The sequence below is a fragment of the Ziziphus jujuba genome, chromosome 2 (genome assembly GCF_031755915.1).
Source record: "Ziziphus jujuba cultivar Dongzao chromosome 2, ASM3175591v1".
Taxonomy (NCBI): Eukaryota; Viridiplantae; Streptophyta; class Magnoliopsida; order Rosales; family Rhamnaceae; genus Ziziphus; species Ziziphus jujuba.
Window position 1 is genome coordinate 12,703,657 of NC_083380.1, and position 22,078 is coordinate 12,725,734.

Genomic DNA, 22,078 nt, shown 5'->3' on the forward strand with positions numbered 1-22,078 from the left:
GTCGCCAATGTATTGGATTTGCACCCAAAAATATTCTAATCTTAAAGCTGTCAACGACGTGACAAAACTTTAAAAAAGAAAAAAAAGAAAAAACTGTTTGACACAAATAATATGATATTATTTTATTTATCTGTATTTAATTCTTTGTCAATCTTTTACGCATTTATTTTGCTATTTCGTTAGGAAAATTCAGTGATAAAAATTAATGATAACAATCACTTATTTGAGAATGATAATTTGAATTTAAATTCCTTTTTTACTTTTAATATAAAAATATTTTTCTATATATATTTATTTATATTAAATTTTAAACCATTAAAGTATCATAGTAATAAAGTAATGATACCGTATTTTACCATATAATTTAGTATTTGGAAAACTAATAAAGAGATAATTGATACTCAAAAGCCAATAAAATAAGCTTATATTATTTATCATATTAATTTTAGGCCATTGTTGTATTAATCGGTAAATATAATTAATAAAAATATTGTGTCTATACAGTTTTATTGTTTTTCTTTTTGAAATTTCCATAGTCTTATCGTTATTCATTAGTTTATATATTATAAACTTTTAATATAAAGTAATAAATATTTTAGTTTAAAATAAAAAAAATAAAAGAAGTGTATATTTTATTAGATTTATATTCCACTTTGCTATGTGTTTGTTTGTTTTTCTTTTCTTACATTATCAGATTCAAAAAATAATATATTTTTAATGATGATTTTAAAGAAATAATATATATAAGCAACACTAAAAAAGTTCGATAGGATTACAGCGATAGACACGTGGAAGCTGAGTAACAAAAGAAAAACTGTGCACAACTTTATATATTATATAAATATTATATGTACCATTCCAATTTTTAATTTCCATCAACGTCGTTTTTCGTCCTACAGTCATTTATATACAAAAGAGCTTTCAGGTTCGGCTCCAAAGCGTCAGAGAATTTGAAGCGCTGCGAATTCAAGCTTATAAGAGAGGGAAAAAAAAAAAAAAACAAAGGGAAAAAAAAAATAGAGGTGTGTCTCTGGCTCATCGATGGCGACTAAAGGTATTGTTGGCTTTGTAAGCTTAGATGACTTGAGTTTGGAAATGGCCGCTTCGCTTCTCCGTTCTGGCTATTCGGTTCAAGCATTTGAGGTGAACAATTTCTTGTAATTTCCTTTTTTTTGTTTTTATTATTATTTTTCTAGAGTCTGTTTGGTTTCTAGGAAAAATGATTAGGAAAAACGAAGGAATTTTTTTTTTTTTTAAATTCTAACCTGGAATTTCCATCAAGCTCTCTCTGGATAATTGTCAGTGGAATTTTATCCCCAAGTACCAAAAAGAAAAAAATAAAATAATAACGAATAAGAGAAATCGATCTGCTGGAGAAATGGAGTTGAATTTCATGAAATTTTAGCTTATGATTTTGGAAACTATGAGAGTTAGCAGGAAAACAAGATCAATATTGATTACGTAACCCGATAGGATTCTGTAGGTCCGTCGCCCACTCAATTAAAACTCTGACAAGTAATGCTCTAATTAAGGAAATTAAGTACATTGTGTCATTTTCTTCTTAGATGGCAATTTCCCTTTTTTTCTTTTACTTTTTTTTTTTTCCTAGGAAAATTTATCTATTTGTTCTTTTAGCTTTTGTCAATGGATTCTTTCTTTTTGATTCGTGTCAATGGAATTTTATTTTATTTTTTTATAATTAATGGGTTTTTTTTTTAAAATTATTAATGGATTTTTTTTAATCATATATCAATGAATTTCTTTAAGCGAAATAAAAAATTTTACGAATTAATTTCGTTTTGTTACCGTTATTTATTTATTTTTAATTTTTCTCTTTTCTTATTTTTATTAGTTATTATTATTATTATTTTTTTGAAATGTTACTAGTTATTATTATTATTATTATTATTATTTTGAACTGAGTTACTAATTATTATTATTTTATATAAATATGGGGTGGAACGATTTTTTTTTATTTTTTATTTTTTTCAAATGTTAAAGATGTAGGATTCTAGCTTACAGTAGCTTTTACAAAGCAGGTGATCAAAGTGGTCTCATGTGAGACCCACACCATCTTTGACGTGGTGATACCTATTTTGAAGGTCTTTTAATTGTATTATCGTAGTCGCTAAAGGAACAATCTGCGGTCAGGTTATGAAAAATTTGTATTAACATAAATCTGTAATATAATTTTGTGAAATGAAAATCTTAAATTAAAAATATTACTAGGAATTATTATTATTGTTATGGAAGAAAAAAAGGAGGCAAATATATTAGTTTATATATTAATATTTAATACTAACTGAAGAATTTGTCAATACTAACTGAAGAATTTGTCAATTCAAAGACTTTTGAATGTTTCTTGCAACTCTTGCCTTCTTTCTCTATGCTTAACTGCTCTGTAACATCGATAAGAATTGTACTTGTTGAGAATATGCCTGGTTGGTAATTAGGAATAAAATAGAAAATAAAAATAAAATATAGAATTTGAACAAAAAGTTGTTTAGAGGATCTATTATGCATAGCGATTAAAATAAAAAATCTTATAAATTTATTGACTTGAATGAATCAAAATTTAATATCTTATAGTACTATGGATGATATTATATTTGCAACTTCTATTGCAAAACTTAAAAAAATTTAATATGGATGGATTGAGTATAGATTAATTATATTATTGAAAATCTGTTTAATAATTTTGTTTTTTTAACCTCATGATAAGAAATTTGAGAAATTCAAAAATTTCAATGGAATATTTAGTGAAAATTAAATTCTTTATTTACATTTACCTTTTGTTGGTAAAAAGGGCATCTCACTTCAATTAGTATAATAAAGAGTGGAAAAAAAAAAAAAAAAAATCTATGTTGAACTGCATCTTTATTTTGATATCTTGAATTTCAAAAGAAGGAAGTTTCATCATGGCAATCTTTTTTTTTTCTAATATTTTTTTTTACTAACTACAAAATAAGTTTTTATTTGATCTAAATAATATCTTTATATTGATTATAGGATTAATTCTTAGATTTAGACGTTAAAAAGTAAGTTTAAATATAGTATTATGTGAAGACAAAATGGATTTGTCCTTTGATAAAATGAGACAACCACATGTTTAGGGCCAGCACTTTTAATTATATTTACTTCTATATACTAGTCTAGTAGATAATTATATTTACTTCTATATACTAGTCTAGTAGCCATTACTGATTACTGATTCGGACCTTCTGAAGAATTCACAAGGACTTGTCTACCTTTTTGCTCACATAGTTTATCTATTAATTTTTTGTAAATAAAAAATTCTTGTCAGTGCATGATAAGCAGTTTTAAATTGTGGTGTCATTTACTGTACTTTGTTCCCATTTGCAGATATCTGAGCCTTTGATAAAGGACTTTTTGAAATTAGGTGGATCTCAGTGTGCCAGTCCTATGGAGGCAGGAAAAGGTAAAACCAAATTTGACTATTTTCTCTTACATTGATATAAGTTTCATATATCTGGATTAGATACCTTCAATTTTGGGGCTGTAGTCATGAACTTGAACCGTACATTGTTCCTCTCCTCCTCACAAATACACAGACAACACTTCATCTGCTATTTTAGAACAAGTCAACCTCCTTGTTATGGACTTGATGAGGCTTAGGTGCAATCCAAATTTTTGGGTCTACATAGTTTGCTGGAATTAAGTTTATATTCTTTCTAATGTAATCTGATCAAGGTCTAGCTTTTACCGTAGTGAAATTTTCTTCCCTTCTTCAATCATTAACAAGGCCTAATGGCAAACCATGCCATTCGTTTTACTTTGTTTCCACATGATTGTTCTATTATGAATATTTATTACCATGACTATTCTTTTCTCTGCAAACATTGAACTAGGCTGTCTATGTCTGTGTTAATGGACACCATTTAGTTTATATTCAACTTTATGCAAAGAAGGTATTTTAACTTGGGCAACTTTTTGACAAACATCTGTCTGCAAACATAGCTCCATATTGGAAATTCCACAAACAGGACTTACTGGCCTTCATTTTGTTGCTTTGACTTGTGTCTCTCTAACATATCTGAAGGGTTTTTTCATTTTCTTAACTACCTTTTCATACTTTATCATTTTTTGACATTTAATCATCAAATGCATTTATATGATTTAACAGTTAACCATTATGCTTTTATATGACATTTAACCAATTGTACCTTTGTTTATGTTGCAGATGTTCTTGCTTTGGTTGCGGTAATACGTCATGCAGATCAAATTAGTGATGTAATATTCGGCAATGAGGGTGCCTTGAAAGGTCTTATGGAGCTCCTTCATATTTTATCCAATATTTTCTCATGAGTTGCTTGATGTTCAAAATACATAACTTTATGAATATGCAGGGATGGAAAAAGGCTCTATCTTTATTCTCCATTCAACTATTTCTCCATCATATATCCAGAACCTGGAGAAGAATTTTACAGGTAATTTTCATCCTGACATTGTAGAGACTATAAATATAAACTAACTTCTCTTGAGACTATGTTTGTAGATAATGAGTTCTCTAGAAAATCTGCTTGTATATAGTAACCATCTCTATTCAACGAAAAAAAAGAAAAAAAGAAAGTCGTGAAATGTGTTTTTCTTTTTGTTCTTTTATCATCAAATAAATGCTAAGACATTGTCATAATGGGTCGTGTTTCTGCTTCATCTATATATATGTATACGTATATGTGGTCATTTTCCATTTGCCACATCATTTAAAGTTTTGAACATAAGTGAGATAAAAGTTTTCTTATTGGGCTATCTACCTGTGCATGCATAATGTTTGATGAGGAATCTCACTAGTGAGCCAAAAATAGTGGAGTTCATGATCTCATATGGCTATTGTTTTCTCTTGCATGCCAAGTTGCAAAAGCATCTCAATATATTCTTATCACAGCTTTTAATGGGATTGAAGCTAACTTAACACGGTAACATAGCCTAATTATGTAACTGGTTTTATGTTTGGATCCTACCACATTGATGTATGAATTTGGCCCTTGAATTCCAATGAAGGTTTTCTTTTGATTTGTCTTACAATTTTGAACATTTAAGGGGTCTATTTCACATGCCCAACCATGAAACTGGATAACCCCTCAACTGACTTACATGTGGACATATGACATCTATTTTAAAGTTTAAGCTAACTTTCACGTATGTATTTGTCTGACAGATGACTGTGAGACAGCTTGGTTTGTAAATATACAAGTCACTAAAGGAAAGTCTGAAGTATTAGATGACAAAATCATGGTAATGCTGCATTCAACATTGTATGCTACTTACACTTTCTTTCTTATTGATGCATGTGGAGTTCAATTTCTCTCCTGCTACCCACTTCTTTATTATCAGGTGGAGTGCTGATGATATTTTCATTATTTAGATTACTGCCTCAGGAAGGTCAGATGCCATTGCAAGGGCACAACCTGTTCTTTCGGGTAATTGATTTTCATAAACTAAAGCAGTCAAATTGGACAATCCATTTGTCAACCTCTGTTTCCAATACGTTTTATTTCTTAGTTAAACTTTTGTCTCTTTCTTACAGCAATGTGTGAAAAACTATATGTTTTTGAGGGTGAAGTTGGTGCTGGAAGGTGTGCATCTGCTGCTAACATAATTATGGCTACTGCTAAATTTATATATTTTCTTTATTCTTTCAAAATATTGTTCCATGCAATGAGTTGGTAACTGCTGTAAGTATTTTTTCATTAGAATTTTATTGATTCATGTTACTTCAGATTTTTCTTATTATTTTTATGAAAATATTGAAGTAATACAATATCTTATAGTGTTATTTGTTAAAAATAAAAAATAAAAATTATATTCTTATCTTCCAATTTCCTTTGCTATTGCAGTAAAATTAAAATGGTTGATGAACTGCTTGAGGGCATTCATCTTGTTGCTGCTATGGAGGCCATTTCTCTTGGAGCTAAGGCTGGTATTCATCCGTGGATGATCTATGATATTATTTCCAATGCTGCAGGAAATTCATGGTGAGTAGTTCTGCTTTAAGGCTATCTCTTTTCTTCTTTGTTGTGGCTATTTTTTGCTCTGAAGTCAAAGTTAATATAGCTGTCCTTTGGTGGTATATGGTTAAACTTCTAGATAATGATAAGGACACTGCTACCTCCATGACTTACATGACAATATGAATTTCAATTTTCAGTTGTTATATCCAATTTTATCTGTCCTCAAGGTACTATTAGTTTTGGGATTATAAGTTACTACATGTCTCAAATGATGGAAAAAAGTGGTGTGATACCATCAAACTTTTTTAACCTCTATTGTAATAATGCTATAAGTATTAAATATTATTGCTGCGCTGAAGAATCATACCAAGATAATTAAACATTTTGTTGACTTCTAGGTGGCATGTCAGTACTACTTTCATCAAATTGAATTACGTTTTTAAATAACTATTGTTCATTTACTGTTTTCTCTGTCTCATCGAAATAACTTTTGTTCAATTACTAGTTTTCTGTCTTTTATTTATTTATTTATTTATTTGGGGTGGGTTGGGGTGTGTGTGTGATTGTTCTATGTATGCAGGGTTTTCAAGAATCATGTTCCTCAGTTGTTAAGGGGTACTACCAAATATCATACCCTCACTGTTTTCATTCAAAAATTGGTAAGATATTCTTAGTTACATGAATTGCAAATTTGGTTTCATTCAGTTTCTCATTCTTTTTGGTACCTACTTCACTTAATGATGATGGCTTTGTTTCCTAAGCATCATTAAATGTTCTTCGCTCTAAAGAGGTCAATATTAATTTCTTTCAGTTTCAGATCATAGTTCAAATTATTTTAGGTCTAATTTTATAGATGTCTGAAGCATGAATTACCTTTTATTTTTTTTTAAAAGAAGAATTATTAAACCAAAACTTCTTTTTTAAAAGAAGAATTATTAAACTAAAACTTCTGACCATCATATGGGCTGATAACTCTAAATACAAGATACTATTTACTGAACCAGTAAAATATATTATAATATACTATATTTTAACTTACGCATTGATGGATTCTTTTATGCCTTTATCTTTTTAATAAACTGGAATTTAATAGACTTGAATGAGTAACGAGTTCAATATTTGAATTTAATTTCTGAATATTGATTTTGTTGTAACACAACACTTCTTCATAGTGGCTAATTCCCAGTTTTATAATTATGTGGTGTGTTAAAAACTTTTGTTAGTGTGACTAAGGTCTAAAATTATAAACCACTCAATTTCTTCCACCTGAAACCTTCTTTTTTGATCCATTATATTATATGTGATCCATGGATTTTCCCCTCAATATTCCAGGGTGCTGTTCTGGATTTGGCCAAATCACTTCCTTTTCCTCTCCCACTCTTGGCAGTTGCACATCAACAACTTGTTCATGGTACAAAATTTGAATCACTATTGATTTCTATATTACTTTATTAGTTGTGACATTTCTTTAATCTTTGGAAGCAACCTAGTTGGGTGCTCACCTTTTCACACCATTCCCTTTGCAGGGTCTATACATGGTTTTGGAGATAATGAAGATGCACCAGTAACTAAGGTTATTTCATATGGATTTTCTGAAAGCATTTCATAAGGAGGTTTTGTTTTTATGGATTTATGCAATGTTATAATTTAATAAAATCATCTTAAAGTTTCTTTCTCTTATTTCAGAATCATGTTGTTCTTTGATATCTGTACATTGTTCAATTGCTGCATAGGTTTGGGAAAAAATGCATGGAGTTAATGTTTCAGAAGCAGTGAATGCGGAAACCTACGTCCCTGAGGAACTAGCAAGCCAAATTACTGCCAGTGCAAATACTGTGAACAGAATTGGTTTCATTGGTCTTGGAGCAATGGGATATGGCATGGCAACTCATCTTCTAAGCTCAAACTTTACTGTTCTTGGTTATGATGTAATTCCTATCCTTGAATTCTTATTGCATTTTTATGTTCCCAGTGGAAACCGAAAGACTTGCATTTTTACTGAGGCAGCCTTGTTCCACATTTATGCCTAACTTCACTGATCATCAAGGATTGTATCTCAAATGCTTCTGCTTGCAATTTTTTGAGTGTTAATAGAGGCTCTTAAAGTTTTAAGGAAGGAGAGTTCGTAAAATATATTCTGTAACTTATTTATCTGTATTAAGTGCTCAGTTGTTTACATTTCCTTTTGGCTTTGAATCAATCTTCTTAATTTTAGACTCTATAATGTGATAAAATTACTGGATCCTCCTCTGCACATCTTGATTTTCATTTCCCTTGTTTCTTCACGTCCTGAAATTATATGCTTATGTTATACTCTTATGTATAGTTTTGCATGCAAAAGTATTTTTATTTGTACTTGTGGGCTTCGATGTATATTGAAGTCATAGTTCATACATTCTTCTTCTTTTTTCTTTTTTTTTTTTTTTTTTTTTTTTTTTTTTTTTTCCCTCTAATTATTATTTGTTTAATGCATGAGCAGATTGAGACTCTAGTTACAATATCAATTATAATTAATTTGTGTTTTTAAACTTCTGTTGATGCAGGTGTATAAGCCAACTCTTGCTCGATTTGCCAATGCTGGGGGTTTGATTGGAAACTCTCCAGCAGAAGTATGCAAAGGTACTTGGAGGTCTATTAACAGCTCTAGCTATATAGAACCCAAAATAAGGTCATCAACGATAAATGAATTATTGGATGCATGAGTACTGAGTAAATTAACTGATACACTTTTTCTTATGATTTCTTTATTTCTATTATTATTATTATTATTATTTTTGTTCTATCATTAATAAATCCTTTAAAGTAGAATTTTCAATTTACTTATCACCTAATACTTGGACGTCTCAAGCTTTACCAGTTTTAAAGATTAAAAAATAAATTTTAAGTGCTGGATTGACCGTCTAATTGGCAAATAGAGAGATAAAAATAAAATAACAAGAAGTTGAAATGGTTGACTTACTAACTTATAATTTTGTGTTTCTAGTCTTCTCAGTGTTGTAGAAATACAATTCCTGTAAGTAAGAGAAAGTTAAAGGATGTACCTTAATAGGTGTTGAGAAGCCTGATGAGTGATTCTCTGATATACTGTGGTTTAAATTTACACATAAATTTACATGTTTAAATTGGATAAGAAAATGATATGATGGTTGAATCTAGATGTTTCTGATAAAATTTTCTCCTCTAGATGTTGATGTGCTTGTAATCATGGTTACTAACGAAGCTCAAGCCGAGAATGTATTGTATGGAGAATTTGGTGCTGTTTCAGGTACACAAATACTTTCTAGAATTCCATCTCTTTGTTGTGATTAGCGCTGAACCCTTATATCTCTCTTTATTAGCTCTTCCAACTGGAGCATCTATTATCCTTACATCCACTGTCTCTCCTGGATTTGTGAGTCAACTAGACCGCCGGTTGCAAAGTATGTCCTTCCATGTCTAACTGCTATTTATATACGTCTTTTGAATAAGTAGATTTTCCAATACTCCAGCTTTTAAATTTCCTTTTGCTGTAGTTTGATATTTTCTTTCTGTTACTACTTTTCTTTTTCTTACTTAACACGTACGGTTTTTCAATTGTAATAACAATTCATTATCTGGCTGTAGTTTCACTAAGACTTTTAAATCCCAATAAGGTTTCAGTTTCAGTATCATGTAACTGATGTTGATTTACATTATTGTTTCTTCATGCACTATTAGTATTTCTAGTTTAATATGCCAGTGATGTCGCTTACTAGCTTGCTTAGGGCAAGAGCAAGTCATATTTGAGCACATATTTTTTAATTACTTTAGAATATAGCTTTATAAAAACTTCAAATAGTAACTTCAAAACCTTATCTCTTTTTTGTTAAAGGTTTGGAACACCTCCTTACACTTTGAAACTGGGCTACAAAACCGCTGGCTATAAACTCTATAATTTGTTGCACGACATTGTAAAACTAAGATTGAGGGAGATAATGTTTACTGGTTATACCATGCGCTCATATGATTAACTGACGTCAATATTGTAAAATCATTACTAATCTCGAAAGCTATAGCCTATAGGGAGTGGGCCCAACAATGTGTATCAAACATATTTTCTAATATGTGTAAGCCTATTGACAGGGAGGGAAGCTGGGCCTACATATGCCCAAATATTCAAACAACTATTATAAAAATTCAAATGGGGATGCAAGGGATCAACACCTTTCAGTCACCAAGGTTCTTTTACTATGCTAAAACACCACTAATCCCAAAAGCTATAGCTTATAGGAAGTATGCCCAACAATGTATATCAAACATATTTTCCAATAAATATGTGCAAGTTAAAAACAAATTTACTTCAAAATATTTGAAGATGTGGGTGTTTGACACTAATTTGTCTCCTTGATGTTTATATTAAAGTGAAATTCTTAATCTATTGGGAGTCAAGTTAGTGTATCTGAATTGACTGTATGGAATTGTATTTCTCAAGCATGATGGTAAGATGAGCACGTTTGTAAATGTAGAGAATTCTTATTTTCACTTGGTGCCTATGACTGAGCTGTGATGGATCACTCCACATCGGAGAATGTACTTATGATATGTTCCTTATTTTTGTTTATGTATTCTATCATGGAAGAATAGTAGCTGAAAATCGAATGGTTGATACACACTTGTCCCTGATCTCGTAACTTAAGTTTTTCTGGATAATTACCCAAATAAATATTGAATGTATTTATGCTTTAATAATATGTTCTCTTATTTAGCTTATATGTCCAAATTAACTTTTCATGCCATTTTAGTAATTACTTTGTAATAAGATTACAAGTCATTCTGCAACTTGTATAGATGAAGGCAAGAATTTGAAATTGGTTGATGCACCTGTGTCTGGTGGTGTTAAGAGAGCCTCCATGGGAACACTTACGGTGTGCATAAACGACCTTTTTTCTTACAAAATAGGTGTGAAATGATTTGTTAACTGAGATCTAACTGAGCTTACATATCTTCTTAGATATTGGCATCTGGTACAGATGAAGCTCTTAAGGCTACTGGTTCAGTTCTCTCAGGTACTAAGCATACACTATTATGGTAACCAGGAGATTTTCATTTCTACAGTTTTCAGGAGTTTGAGAAATAACATTGTGACTGATCACTATTTATTATGAGCAGCACTAAGTGAGAAGCTTTATGTTCTTAAAGGAGGTTGTGGGGCTGGAAGGTACTTTTGGGTCGATACTATCCTTTGTTAAATTTTCCATTCATATGATGATAAGACCACTGACAGATGCATGTCCCCGTATGTGCTAAATATTTAATATATTTATTCATTTTATAAAGATTAGTGCTCTGTTGTTTGCAAAGTGGAGTTTGATTATTTTGTTCCCTTCATGTTTTGGTCTGTAGTGTTGTCAAGATGGTTAATCAACTGCTTGCTGGAGTTCATATTGCATCGGGAGCTGAGGCAATGGCATTTGGAGCTCGATTAGGTCTAAATACAAGGATGTTGTTTGATGTCATCACAAATAGTGGGGGGACATCTTGGTATGCATCTTTTACTCTGTTGAAATAATACTCCAACCACTGCTCCCTCAACCATTCTATTTTAAAGAGGTTGTTTGGTTTTTATTTATTTTGGTTTATGCATAATTAAAGTACTAGTACATCATTAAAATAGAATCTGTGTTCAAGCCTCTGGATAAGGAGTAACATTACATTTGACAAACGTGTGCCTCTGATTCTGGGTTAGTAATAATAATGACTTTAAGAGGAGAATGACTTAAAAGATTTATACTTTCCATTGATTTCATTTTCAGCAGTATGAGATAATGGCAAGTCTCTATTTAAAAATATAGTATGAGATAATGGCACATCTCTATGTAAAAATATTGGAAACTTCATTAATTTTTATTGTCTAATCTATGAAGTGGAAATAAATCTAAGTTCAAAATCGAGTTGTGAATGATTATTAAAAATAAACTAAATTTGAGCAAACTATCTTCTGTTGCAGGATGTTTGAAAATCGTGTTCCGCATATGTTGGACAATGACTATACCCCATATTCAGCACTAGATATCTTTGTGAAGGATCTGGTCTGACTCATATCCACCCTAACCAATGCTTTTGCTATATTTGAATTATGTGATTGAGCAATAATTAGGTTTCTGTGTTCCAACTGTAATCATATACAGGGCATTGTGTCTCGTGAATGCTTGTCTAGGAGAGTTCCACTTCATATTTCTACAGTTGCACACCAATTGTTCCTTGCAGGTACTTTATGGTCTTTTCTGTTTAAAATCTATATGGTCAAAATTATTTCTTTATCTATCTTACTTCAATATATGAGATATGTTTCATGAATAAGAGAAATTCAGTAGCAAATTAATTTATAATAAATGATCATTGTAGAAGGCAAAAGAAAAAGAAAGACTACTGCATACTGTCATGTAAAATTTCCCAAGTGAAGTTGTAATGGAACTGTGGTTTTTACAACTGTTTATTTTGATAGAAGTGAATTCATAGGGAAAAAAGTAGAAAAAGAATCTTTCTATAAAGCTCAATGTCAGAACATAGAATTTATATAGTGTTTGGGACGTGAAGAAGGTGAACAAGAGAATGAGGAACAGGTCCACTAAAACAGTTCAGATAACAAAGGAGAAAATTTATGTATGTCTTAGAGCTATTGGTCAAGAGGATTAACATCTTTTTAGGGGGTTGAACAGTGTTCACTGAAGTTGAAAGCTCGATTCTTGAGGACTCTGAATGGTTGAAAATACCCTCTTGATGCTTTTGCCTATATTATTTTTTTTCTTTTATTGTTTCTTATTTACATTTCTAACTTTATGTGTGTATGACATGCGTACATGAGAAACTCCTTTTTTATGTTCTTTTAGTTTTATAGTAAATACCTTCTTTTGGAAAACAAAAATACGAAACTCCCACTTGAGTCTAAGAATTTGTTATTTCGTGCTTTCCAAGTTGGTAACTTGATAGAGATTTACATTTGGTGTCATACTGAGCAGGTTCTGCTGCGGGTTGGGGTCGACAAGATGATGCTGGTGTGGTTAAGGTATGGGCAAGTGTATCTGCTTTTTGGTGTCAGCTGGATATGTTCTATTGCTTATGAACAGACTTTTACTAGGATTTAACAGAACTTTCAAAAGTATATATCAAACATAAGTGTCTATGATACTAGTTTTTCTCAAACAAGAAGCTTTACTAACATGTTCATTTCATTATCAATAGACTGGTAGAGTCCGGAGACTTTTTAAAATATTTGGAAATGAGTAGTTCACATTATAAGAGCTGTTAGATATGTATGTCATAGAGGTGGAGAAATGTAAGTAGTAAATGGTGTAAATTTCCACTTGGCTGAAATGGAATCAACAAGATTTGGATTCTACTTCCTGTTAATAACAATCTCCTACAATCTCCTTTTAGAATATGGTTGATTGAATAAGTGTGTTTACTTAGTTTTCTCCATTTGCAAGGATGTTTCGGGAATTTCTGAAAGTAAAAATCTCTAGCTTGGTTAAGTTCTGGCTGCTATATAAATTTAAAATGACCGCATTACAGCTTTGCTTCATTGGGTCTACTTCTAGTCGGTATGTGAATTTGGTTGGTGAAAAGAATTATTGTTGTTTACATTGTCTTTGGCTTTACTTTCTTTGAGTTTCCTTTTAAATGGGGCCCAAGAAATAATACTTCTTTACTCTTTTATTTTCCTTTTTGGATTATGCTCCTTTCCTTTTTTTGTTTAGAAATAGTAGGTGTTTCTGTTCATTCTGTATAACAGAATGTGACCTTTCTTCCTTCTGTAGCTTGGGTTGGCAAAATTTGGTACAGAAGGTGAAAAAATATATTCCTTTTTTTTCTTGATGCTTTTAATGGGAATAAAAATGATGAATTTTTATTGGTTCATGAAATTCTTATTTGTAACTTTGTTAACTGTCCGATCATTTTACATTTTGTTAAATTACAATTTAATTAAATATTAGTCAAGAAACAAATAAAGAACGCTACAATTTAACTAGAAGTTGTTAGGTATTTTTTATTCATGGAAATTCTTTTTTTTTTTTTTTTTTCCCCCTAATTTTAACAGATATAAGAAAGATAATTCCATATTTGTATTAAATCATCAGTGATTAAAAGACTAGATTGCTATGTGGTATTTTTATCATACCTGAATTGGCTAGATGGAACTTGGCAATTTAGTTAAATACGATACATATATCTCTGTAGGTCTATGAGACACTCACAGGTGTTAAGGTGGAGGGAAAACTCTCTGTTCTTAATAAAGAATCTGTCTTGCGTTCCCTTCCATCTGAGTGGCCAGTAGATCCCATTTCTGAGATACAAACACTCAACCAGAGTAATTCAAAGACTTTGGTTGTTCTCGATGATGATCCAACTGGAACCCAAACTGTTCACGATATTGAAGTATTAACTGAATGGTGAGTGTCTTTAATTGTCCTTTGTGCTATATGATCACTGTGTGAAACATTTAGATGCTATCAGATATTATAAATCATTCAAACGTGTAGCTGCTGCACTTTTGCTGCATAGCTTGTACAAGCATGTGCCACTGAATATTTTGATTATTATTATTTTTCAGGACTGTTGAATCACTTACTGAGCAATTCAGAAAACTTCCCAAATGTTTTTTTATATTAACCAACTCCAGGTCACTGAGTTCTGAAAAGGTTAGGCCTTTGTTTCTATATTAAGGAGTGTTTTCATAGTTTTGCTTCTTTTGGAATCATAATGATGAGCACGGAAAAGCAAACTTTTACAGGCCAGTGCATTGATTAAAGAAATATGTAGAAACCTACACACTGCAGCTGAATCAGTCAAGAACGCTGATTATACAGTTGTTTTGAGAGGTGATTCAACCTTACGGGGTCATTTTCCAGAGGCAAGGACATTGACATCAACTATAACTATATTAAAGGGTCAGCTTCGTTGGTATTTATACTTGCAATTCATGCCATGACATGGGACTATTTGATTCCTGTAGGAAGCCGATGCTGCCATTTCAGTCCTAGGCAATATGGATGCATGGATCATTTGCCCCTTCTTTCTTCAAGGAGGCCGTTATACCATTGGAGATATTCATTATGTTGCAGATTCTGATAAGTAATAGTCTGTTCTGTGCTTTTTTGGTAATAATGAGGGATCATAATTGATGCTGAAGTTTAACACTGATCACAAATCATGGTGCATGTAGACTTGTCCCTGCCGGAGAAACAGAGTTTGCTAAAGATGCTGCTTTTGGCTATAAATCTTCGAATCTCCGGGAGGTCTAATTTATATCATCTATACTTGGAAAATCATAGCCTGTTAGTGCATTATATCCCATTATTTCAGGTTTAAAATGACTGACTTTGTTAATTTGAATTTCAGTGGGTGGAGGAGAAAACAGGTGGTCGTATTCCAGCAAGCAGTGTTACTTCTATATCTATCCAACTGCTAAGGAAGGGTGGACCTGATGCTGTGTGTGAGCGCCTTTGTAGTTTGAAGGAGGTACATTCACTTGCATTATTATACTCACTCAAAATGTATTGATGCTAATATATATATATATATATTTATATCATAATATGCTAAGTTGTTTAAAGTTTGATTTCTTATATATCTCCACCCAGAATATTTATAGCGTAGATTACTAGGTTGTTAAATTGAACAAGAATCTTGTATTTAATTTGTAAGTTAGTATATTGAAAGATATATTTCATATTTTAATTTTTCAATTCATGATCTGGATAAATGGAAGAGAGAAGAGAGTGGAAGAAGGAGATGAGAGAGGGAAAAGAAGAACTCGGAGAGACAGAGATGTTTAGTCATAAGCAAGTAGGGTTGAAGTATCTAATATGTTCCAAAGTCTAAATCCTATTGCTTAAAAGATGTGTATAAGTAGGAAACACCACAACAAATTGAGAAACCTTATAATTATTAAATACATAATTGACCTTCATTTTTCTTTTGTTCCAGTCAATTCTGTAATGACCAATAAGGTTTATTTATTTATGTTTTATCCTATATCTGCTTAATATGGTGTTTGTATGTTGAATAATTGTTGGTTGTTGGTAATTTAAAGTTATTGCATTGCATATCACTCTTTTGGATTTTCATATTTGGACTTGTGTGCTAACAGCTAAGAAATGTTCAAGTGTAATTGGCACTTTTTTTTATTTTTTTTTTTTTATGTTTTTCTTTTTTGAGTTTGACATGCTGACTTCAAAATTTTGTATCATAGTTGAGGCAATATGTTTCATTTTATATAATCCCCCTTTTGATGAGTTAGATTTTGTGGATTTCTTTACTATTTTGGTTTTGATTTGGTGTTTGCTTACTGTGACTAATTTATTGAATGAAACAGGGGTCAACATGTGTAGTTAATGCCGCTAGTGAAAGAGACATGTCTGTCTTTGCAGCTGGAATGATCAAGGCAAGATTTCATGCTACTTGTACTGTTATTTTTATTTTTCTTTATTTGACATACCTTTGAACCATTTTGCTCAACTACTGGGAATGTCTTTTCTTTTGTTCATATTCAGGCTGAAATGAAGGGAAAGCGTTACTTATGCCGCACTGCTGCTAGTTTTGTTTCTGCTCGTGTTGGAATTGTCCCAAAAGCTCCAATTTTGCCAAGGGATCTAGGAATAAACAAAGAAAGGAATGGTGGTCTCATAGTTGTGGGGTCCTACGTTCCAAAAACAACAAAACAGGTTGATCTAGTTATCTAAAAATTGGTTATGTATGTTTTTTAGTACTCTATGTAGATATTTTACCTATGATTCATGCAAATTTGCAGGTCGAAGAGCTTAAACAACAGTGTGTTCAATTTTTAAGAAGCGTTGAGGTGATTCAAACCCTTTAACTATCTGCCTCTTCTGGATGTAAACATAATTTGTGTATGTTGATAAAAGATTCTCAGAAACTGAAAGTATTGTGGACCATCATTTTTTATTTCCCTCATTTAGCCTGTTAGGTTGGTAGGGTCAAAGGTTTGACTTGGTGACAAATGAATAATTGATTTTTATGAATAGGTCTCTGTTCCTAAACTTGCCATGGGATCTATAGAAGAAAGGGTAGCAGAAATTAGTAGAGCAGCTGAGATGGCAGATGTTTTCCTCAGGGCTCGTAGGGACACTATAATAATGACCAGTCGAGAGCTTGTCACTGGGAAAAGTTGGTCTCAACCTTTTTTGTCTTTTTCATCTTTTTCTTCTGTACAACTTATATTTATGTATTACATTCAAGAGACCTACTTCAACCATCTTAAAGTTTGACCAAAGAAAAATAGCAGACTAGTTGAGTTAATTTTTTTAGGATTTTTTGCTATTACTTTCTCCTCTCTTCTTTCCTGATGTGGATATTTATTGTCCATTTGACAGCTCCCTCAGAAAGTTTGGAAATCAACTTCAAAGTAAGCTCTGCCTTGGTGGAAATAGTTAGGAAGATAACCACAAAGCCGCGCTACATTCTTGCAAAGGTACTTCCATTTTTTCAAACAATCAAGGTGCTTTGTCTTCATCATCTTTAATATGGAATTTTGAAATGGTTTGTTTGGAAAGCTTATTTGTCGGCAAAGACATGAATTACAGATTCCATCATATGCTGCTGTTGTCTGCAGCTGCCTGCTTATTTGATCAGTTTGGTTAAAATTAGTGCTTGTACTTTGGTTTGTATTTTTCTTCCTGTTAGTTATCATACCTGCAATATAACCTCAATGGTTTTTGTAAAAAGTTGGGTTTGCATTTGTAACCTTTGGTTTCCATTCTAACGTCGAATTGATTGAATAAAGTTTGGAAAATATAAGCACTTAGGTGCTGGTTGAATGAATTTATGGGGCGGAAGCCTCCTTTGTTTGCCTACTGCAATTTTTTGGTTAAGATTTTAGGAACTAAATATGTGTTGAATTTTATACTGAAATTTATATGAAATAAAATATTTAATGCATAAAATAGTCTACAAAAATATGTATGTATCCTGAAGATAAACTGGAGCTATGAATTATTTAACAATTGGCACTCTTGCTTCTGGCTTGCCAAGATATTGATCCTTATAATTTTTCTAGGGGGGAATTACTTCATCAGATCTTGCCACGAAAGCTCTTGAAGCGAAATGTGCCAAGATAGTAGGACAAGCTTTGGCCGGTGTGCCATTGTGGCAGCTAGGTCCTGAAAGCAGATACCCAGGAGTTCCATACATAGTTTTTCCTGGTGAATACAGAGTTCTCAATAATTTTAATCAGGCATAATTGTTAAGAATTGGATATGAATTATAAATTATATGTTCTTAGGTAATGTTGGTGATTGTAAAGCACTAGCAGAGCTTGTGAAGTCATGGGTTCGTCCTGTTGGACTTTCATCAACAAAAGATCTTCTTTTGGTAAATGTCACAAACTCACAAGTTTCTAAAAAAATTCCATCCTCATTTACTGAACAATTTTATTCAAAATAAAGAATGCGGAAAAGGGGGGATATGCTATTGGAGCATTTAACGTTTACAATTTGGAAGGAGTTGAGGCAGTTGTTGCTGCAGCCGAGGAGCAACATAGTCCTGCCATACTACAGGTTAGAAACAGTCCAAAGCTGGATGGATATACTAGTGCTAACATATTTTTGGTGACTTATATTATTTATCCCACTTGTGCCAACAACTATGCATTTCAAGTCTAAGCATAGAATATTTTTGTTCAAAGCAACATACTGGGCTTTATTTATGGTTGGGTTCACAAAATATAAAAGCTGGTTTTACAGTCCCTAGAAAAGAGTGATTTCTTACTTGTGTATTAACTGAGGAACAAACTACTAATCTCTTGTCATTCATGTACTCATTTGTTCTTATCATCGCTAATGAGTAATGATGCACTCTTTATATCAGAGACATGATGAACTCAATTTTGTTTATAAGTTCCATGACAAATAATTTCAGATGGTTTATAAATTAAATTGTTCCACTCTCCAGATACATCCTGGTTCCCTGAAACAGGGAGGCATTCCTTTGATTGCATGTTGCATATCTGCTGCTGAACAAGCCACTGTAAGTTCTGTTTTAATGATTAAAAACATTGGATGCCGATAAAGACTTTGAAGATTGTGGAGATGATGCATATGAATGTTTGCAGGTTCCCATCACTGTTCACTTTGATCATGGAACTTCAAAGCAAGATCTGTTGGAAGCTCTTGAGTTGGTAATTTGACCTTTTATGCAACTTGATTAGGTGTAGTACTAATAATTTCTTGTCACATCATATGCTTCTTTTTTCTTTTTTTCCAAGTTGTACAGAGCATTGATTACTTGTCTTACATTCTTTGGATCTAAACCAGGGATTTGATTCATTGATGGTAGACGGTTCACATCTTTCATTCACGGAAAATGTCTCATACACAAAGTTCATATCATCGTTGGCTCATATGAAAGGGATACTAGTGGAAGCTGAGCTTGGGAGACTATCAGGGACAGAAGATGACTTGACTGTGGAAGATTATGAAGCGAAGCTAACAGATGCTAATCAGGTTAATTATTTTCTCTCTTTTCTTAGAATCATCCTTCATCTTACACTTATCCTTTTTCGAGCTCATTACAAAGCATGATGTTTCAGGCTCAAGAGTTCATTGATGAGACTGGTATAGATGCTTTGGCAGTGTGCATTGGAAATGTCCATGGGAAATACCCTGCAAGTGGCCCAAAGCTAAGACTCGATTTGCTTAAGGTCAACTACTTATATTTACTCTTTTAAGTCATTACATTTATGTCGAGCTAAACTATTAACTTATGAATATTGAACTTTCTTCTATCAATCGGAAGCAGCATCTTGATAGAATATGTACCCTCCATGATCACTAGTCAGTGGGTTCTAGTACAAGATGCCTTAATTTCCACTAAGCTAGAACTAGATGCATTGCATGTCATTATGCTCAGGTGCTAATTGAAACTTAACTTAAGGTCATTAAACATACACTACTTCTGCTTTTAATACTAAATATATCCTGTTATTCGTTTACATTGGTAGAAAGAAAAAGAAAAATAAGAATTGGACAGATTACCTCTATCTTCTACCTTTTAAATAAATGTAGGGGAAGGCTAACCCCTTATGGGATTAATTCATCATTAATCTCTTTGGCTGTAAGTAAATCATGTTTTTCATATATAATATATCTCTGTTTGTCCTCAAGGGACAGCTCATGTGTGGCAAAATGTCATCATTCTCTAAGACCAAAACTAAAGTTTGAGTTGCTCAGGTTCTGTGTTTAAACAACTTTCCCAAGAAAAAAAGACAAGTTGCTATTCAATTATGTGGAATTACACACACAAAACAAGAACAAAACAAACCTGAATATTATGTTATTTTTTATTTCATATGCCAGATAATATAATGTCGTAGTATGACGGATATATATGTCCATTTACATATACATATATATAAATGCTAATATTGTAATACACCATTCTAGTGCATCCTAGTTAGATAGGTTACTGATTTCTAAAATTCCTTTTGTAAAGGATTTGCATGCTTTGACTTCAAAGAAAGGAGTCTTCTTGGTGCTTCATGGAGCTTCTGGCTTGTCTAAAGAACTTATCAAGGTACATTTGCTTTTTTACCACCATAAACCTTTTAGCTTCTTGAAGTTTGACTTCATGAGCCATGGACTTTCAAGAAAAATATGATGCTGGTTAACATTTATATAAACTACTTGGATGTTTTCTACAGGGATGTATAGAACTCGGCGTGAGAAAGTTCAATGTGAACACTGAGGTGCGCAAGGCTTACATGGATTCACTTAGTGGCCCCAATAAAGATCTAGTCCATGTTATGGCCGCTGCAAAGGAAGCAATGAAAGCTGTGGTTGCAGAGAAGATGCATCTGTTTGGTTCGGCCGGGAAGGCATGATGATCTCGTTTAACTAGTAATTTCATCCTAGTTCTGTGGTATGGCGTAGCACCCTTGGATTGTATTTTCCTTGTGATAAAATCCGTTTACTTCTTATTCGTCTGGGCAAGTGTTCAAATAATGTATCTAATGGTCGATAACCAGCTAGAAAAAATATTGTTTCCACTTTCCATGCTAGGTTCCATTTGGGGTTTGAGGATTGCTGAAAGGGGAGGCTAAAGAACTGTCTCGATTGGTGGACAAAAACTTCAGCTACTCAGAAATATGTGTTCGAAGTTGGGATTTATAAATCTTCTTGGTTCTAGATGTCACATATGAGCATTCTTTGAGATGTTCTACATATTCTCCAGTATTGTTGTATAACTAATAAAGTCAGATCATACAATAATAACATTACAATCTTTGGAGATAATTTTTTCTTGGTTTTGCTTTCTTTGTAATATTTATTGAATTCAATTAAGGGAATAATGCCCTCAAGGTTCATGTTTTCGTTAATTTATATATAAATTTCTAGATAATATAGTATTTAATATAAGTATCTGAAACCTCTTTAAACTATTAGTTAATTAATAATCTCCTTATGAAACCTTTTCTTTTTATTTTCTTTTATTTTTATTTTTATGGAAACCTCCTGAAAACACCTTAAACTACGAAGAATGTAAAGAAAGGACAAATGTCAGAACCCGTTATTTTTTCATAACAGTATTTCACTCTCAAATAATATTATTACATTTTCAAAAACTATTACATCTATGATAGTTTTTTCTTTTTTCATGAAAATAAAATAAAATTTGTGTCACATAATAAAATAAGTTTAAGAATAATTGTTGAATAGGTCACATAATATATATCATGCTTACCTAAAAATTTGGGTTTCAAGGGAGCAATTTTGATATATTGGGAACATATGTTTCTGTTTTATGTTGGGTACTTGTTAACGTAACAATCACTAGCAATCACTAAATGTTCTACTTGTTCAGTTGAAATTTCAGTTTTAAATATTAATTGAGGTCAGACATGCCATCTATCCTTTGTGTAAAAATCATTGTAATCCAATAAAAAAAAAAAATCATTAATTTAGTAATACACTCACTGCTTAACACGTGAGTTTAACACCTTATAATCATTATTCATGGGAAATGCTTTTAAGTGACAAATTAAACTAAGGAAGGAGAGACAAATATGCAACTGCAATGTTTAATTGCAACTTGTTAAGTGAAATTAGTTTAGTTGATAAGTCATTTATATCTAT

At 31.9% G+C, this 22,078-nt stretch overlaps 1 protein-coding gene across 3 annotated transcripts; it reads left to right on the top strand.

Moving 5' to 3' along the window:
* Positions 1-870: 870 nt before the first annotated feature.
* Positions 871-21,321, top strand: LOC107418532 (uncharacterized). Of its 3 annotated transcripts, XM_025073598.3 has the most exons (43): positions 873-1,143; positions 3,364-3,439; positions 4,202-4,282; positions 4,368-4,448; positions 5,180-5,256; positions 5,387-5,441; positions 5,549-5,597; positions 5,859-5,996; positions 6,553-6,631; positions 7,305-7,383; positions 7,499-7,545; positions 7,706-7,900; positions 8,516-8,591; positions 9,157-9,237; positions 9,311-9,391; positions 10,779-10,855; positions 10,942-10,996; positions 11,100-11,148; positions 11,334-11,471; positions 11,938-12,019; positions 12,119-12,197; positions 12,950-12,996; positions 14,169-14,380; positions 14,542-14,629; positions 14,722-14,841; positions 14,944-15,062; positions 15,154-15,226; positions 15,330-15,449; positions 16,306-16,374; positions 16,484-16,654; positions 16,741-16,788; positions 16,976-17,117; positions 17,324-17,421; positions 18,007-18,151; positions 18,232-18,320; positions 18,395-18,505; positions 18,900-18,974; positions 19,060-19,125; positions 19,262-19,450; positions 19,537-19,647; positions 20,439-20,519; positions 20,647-20,864; positions 21,005-21,321. In XM_025073598.3, the coding sequence occupies exons 1-42, from the start codon at positions 1,042-1,044 to the stop codon at positions 20,824-20,826; spliced, it is 4,131 nt and encodes a 1,376-aa protein (XP_024929366.3). In that variant the 5' UTR covers positions 873-1,041; the 3' UTR covers positions 20,827-20,864; positions 21,005-21,321. The 3 variants fall into 3 exon arrangements, with proteins under 3 accessions (XP_048329009.2, XP_024929366.3, XP_024929367.3); XM_048473052.2 differs by lacking the exons at positions 19,537-19,647; positions 20,439-20,519; positions 20,647-20,864; positions 21,005-21,321 and having other exon boundaries at positions 871-1,143; positions 19,060-19,155; positions 19,262-19,399; XM_025073599.3 differs by lacking the exons at positions 873-1,143; positions 3,364-3,439; positions 4,202-4,282; ... (1 more) ...; positions 5,180-5,256; positions 5,387-5,441 and having other exon boundaries at positions 5,585-5,696.
* Positions 21,322-22,078: the final 757 nt, after the last annotated feature.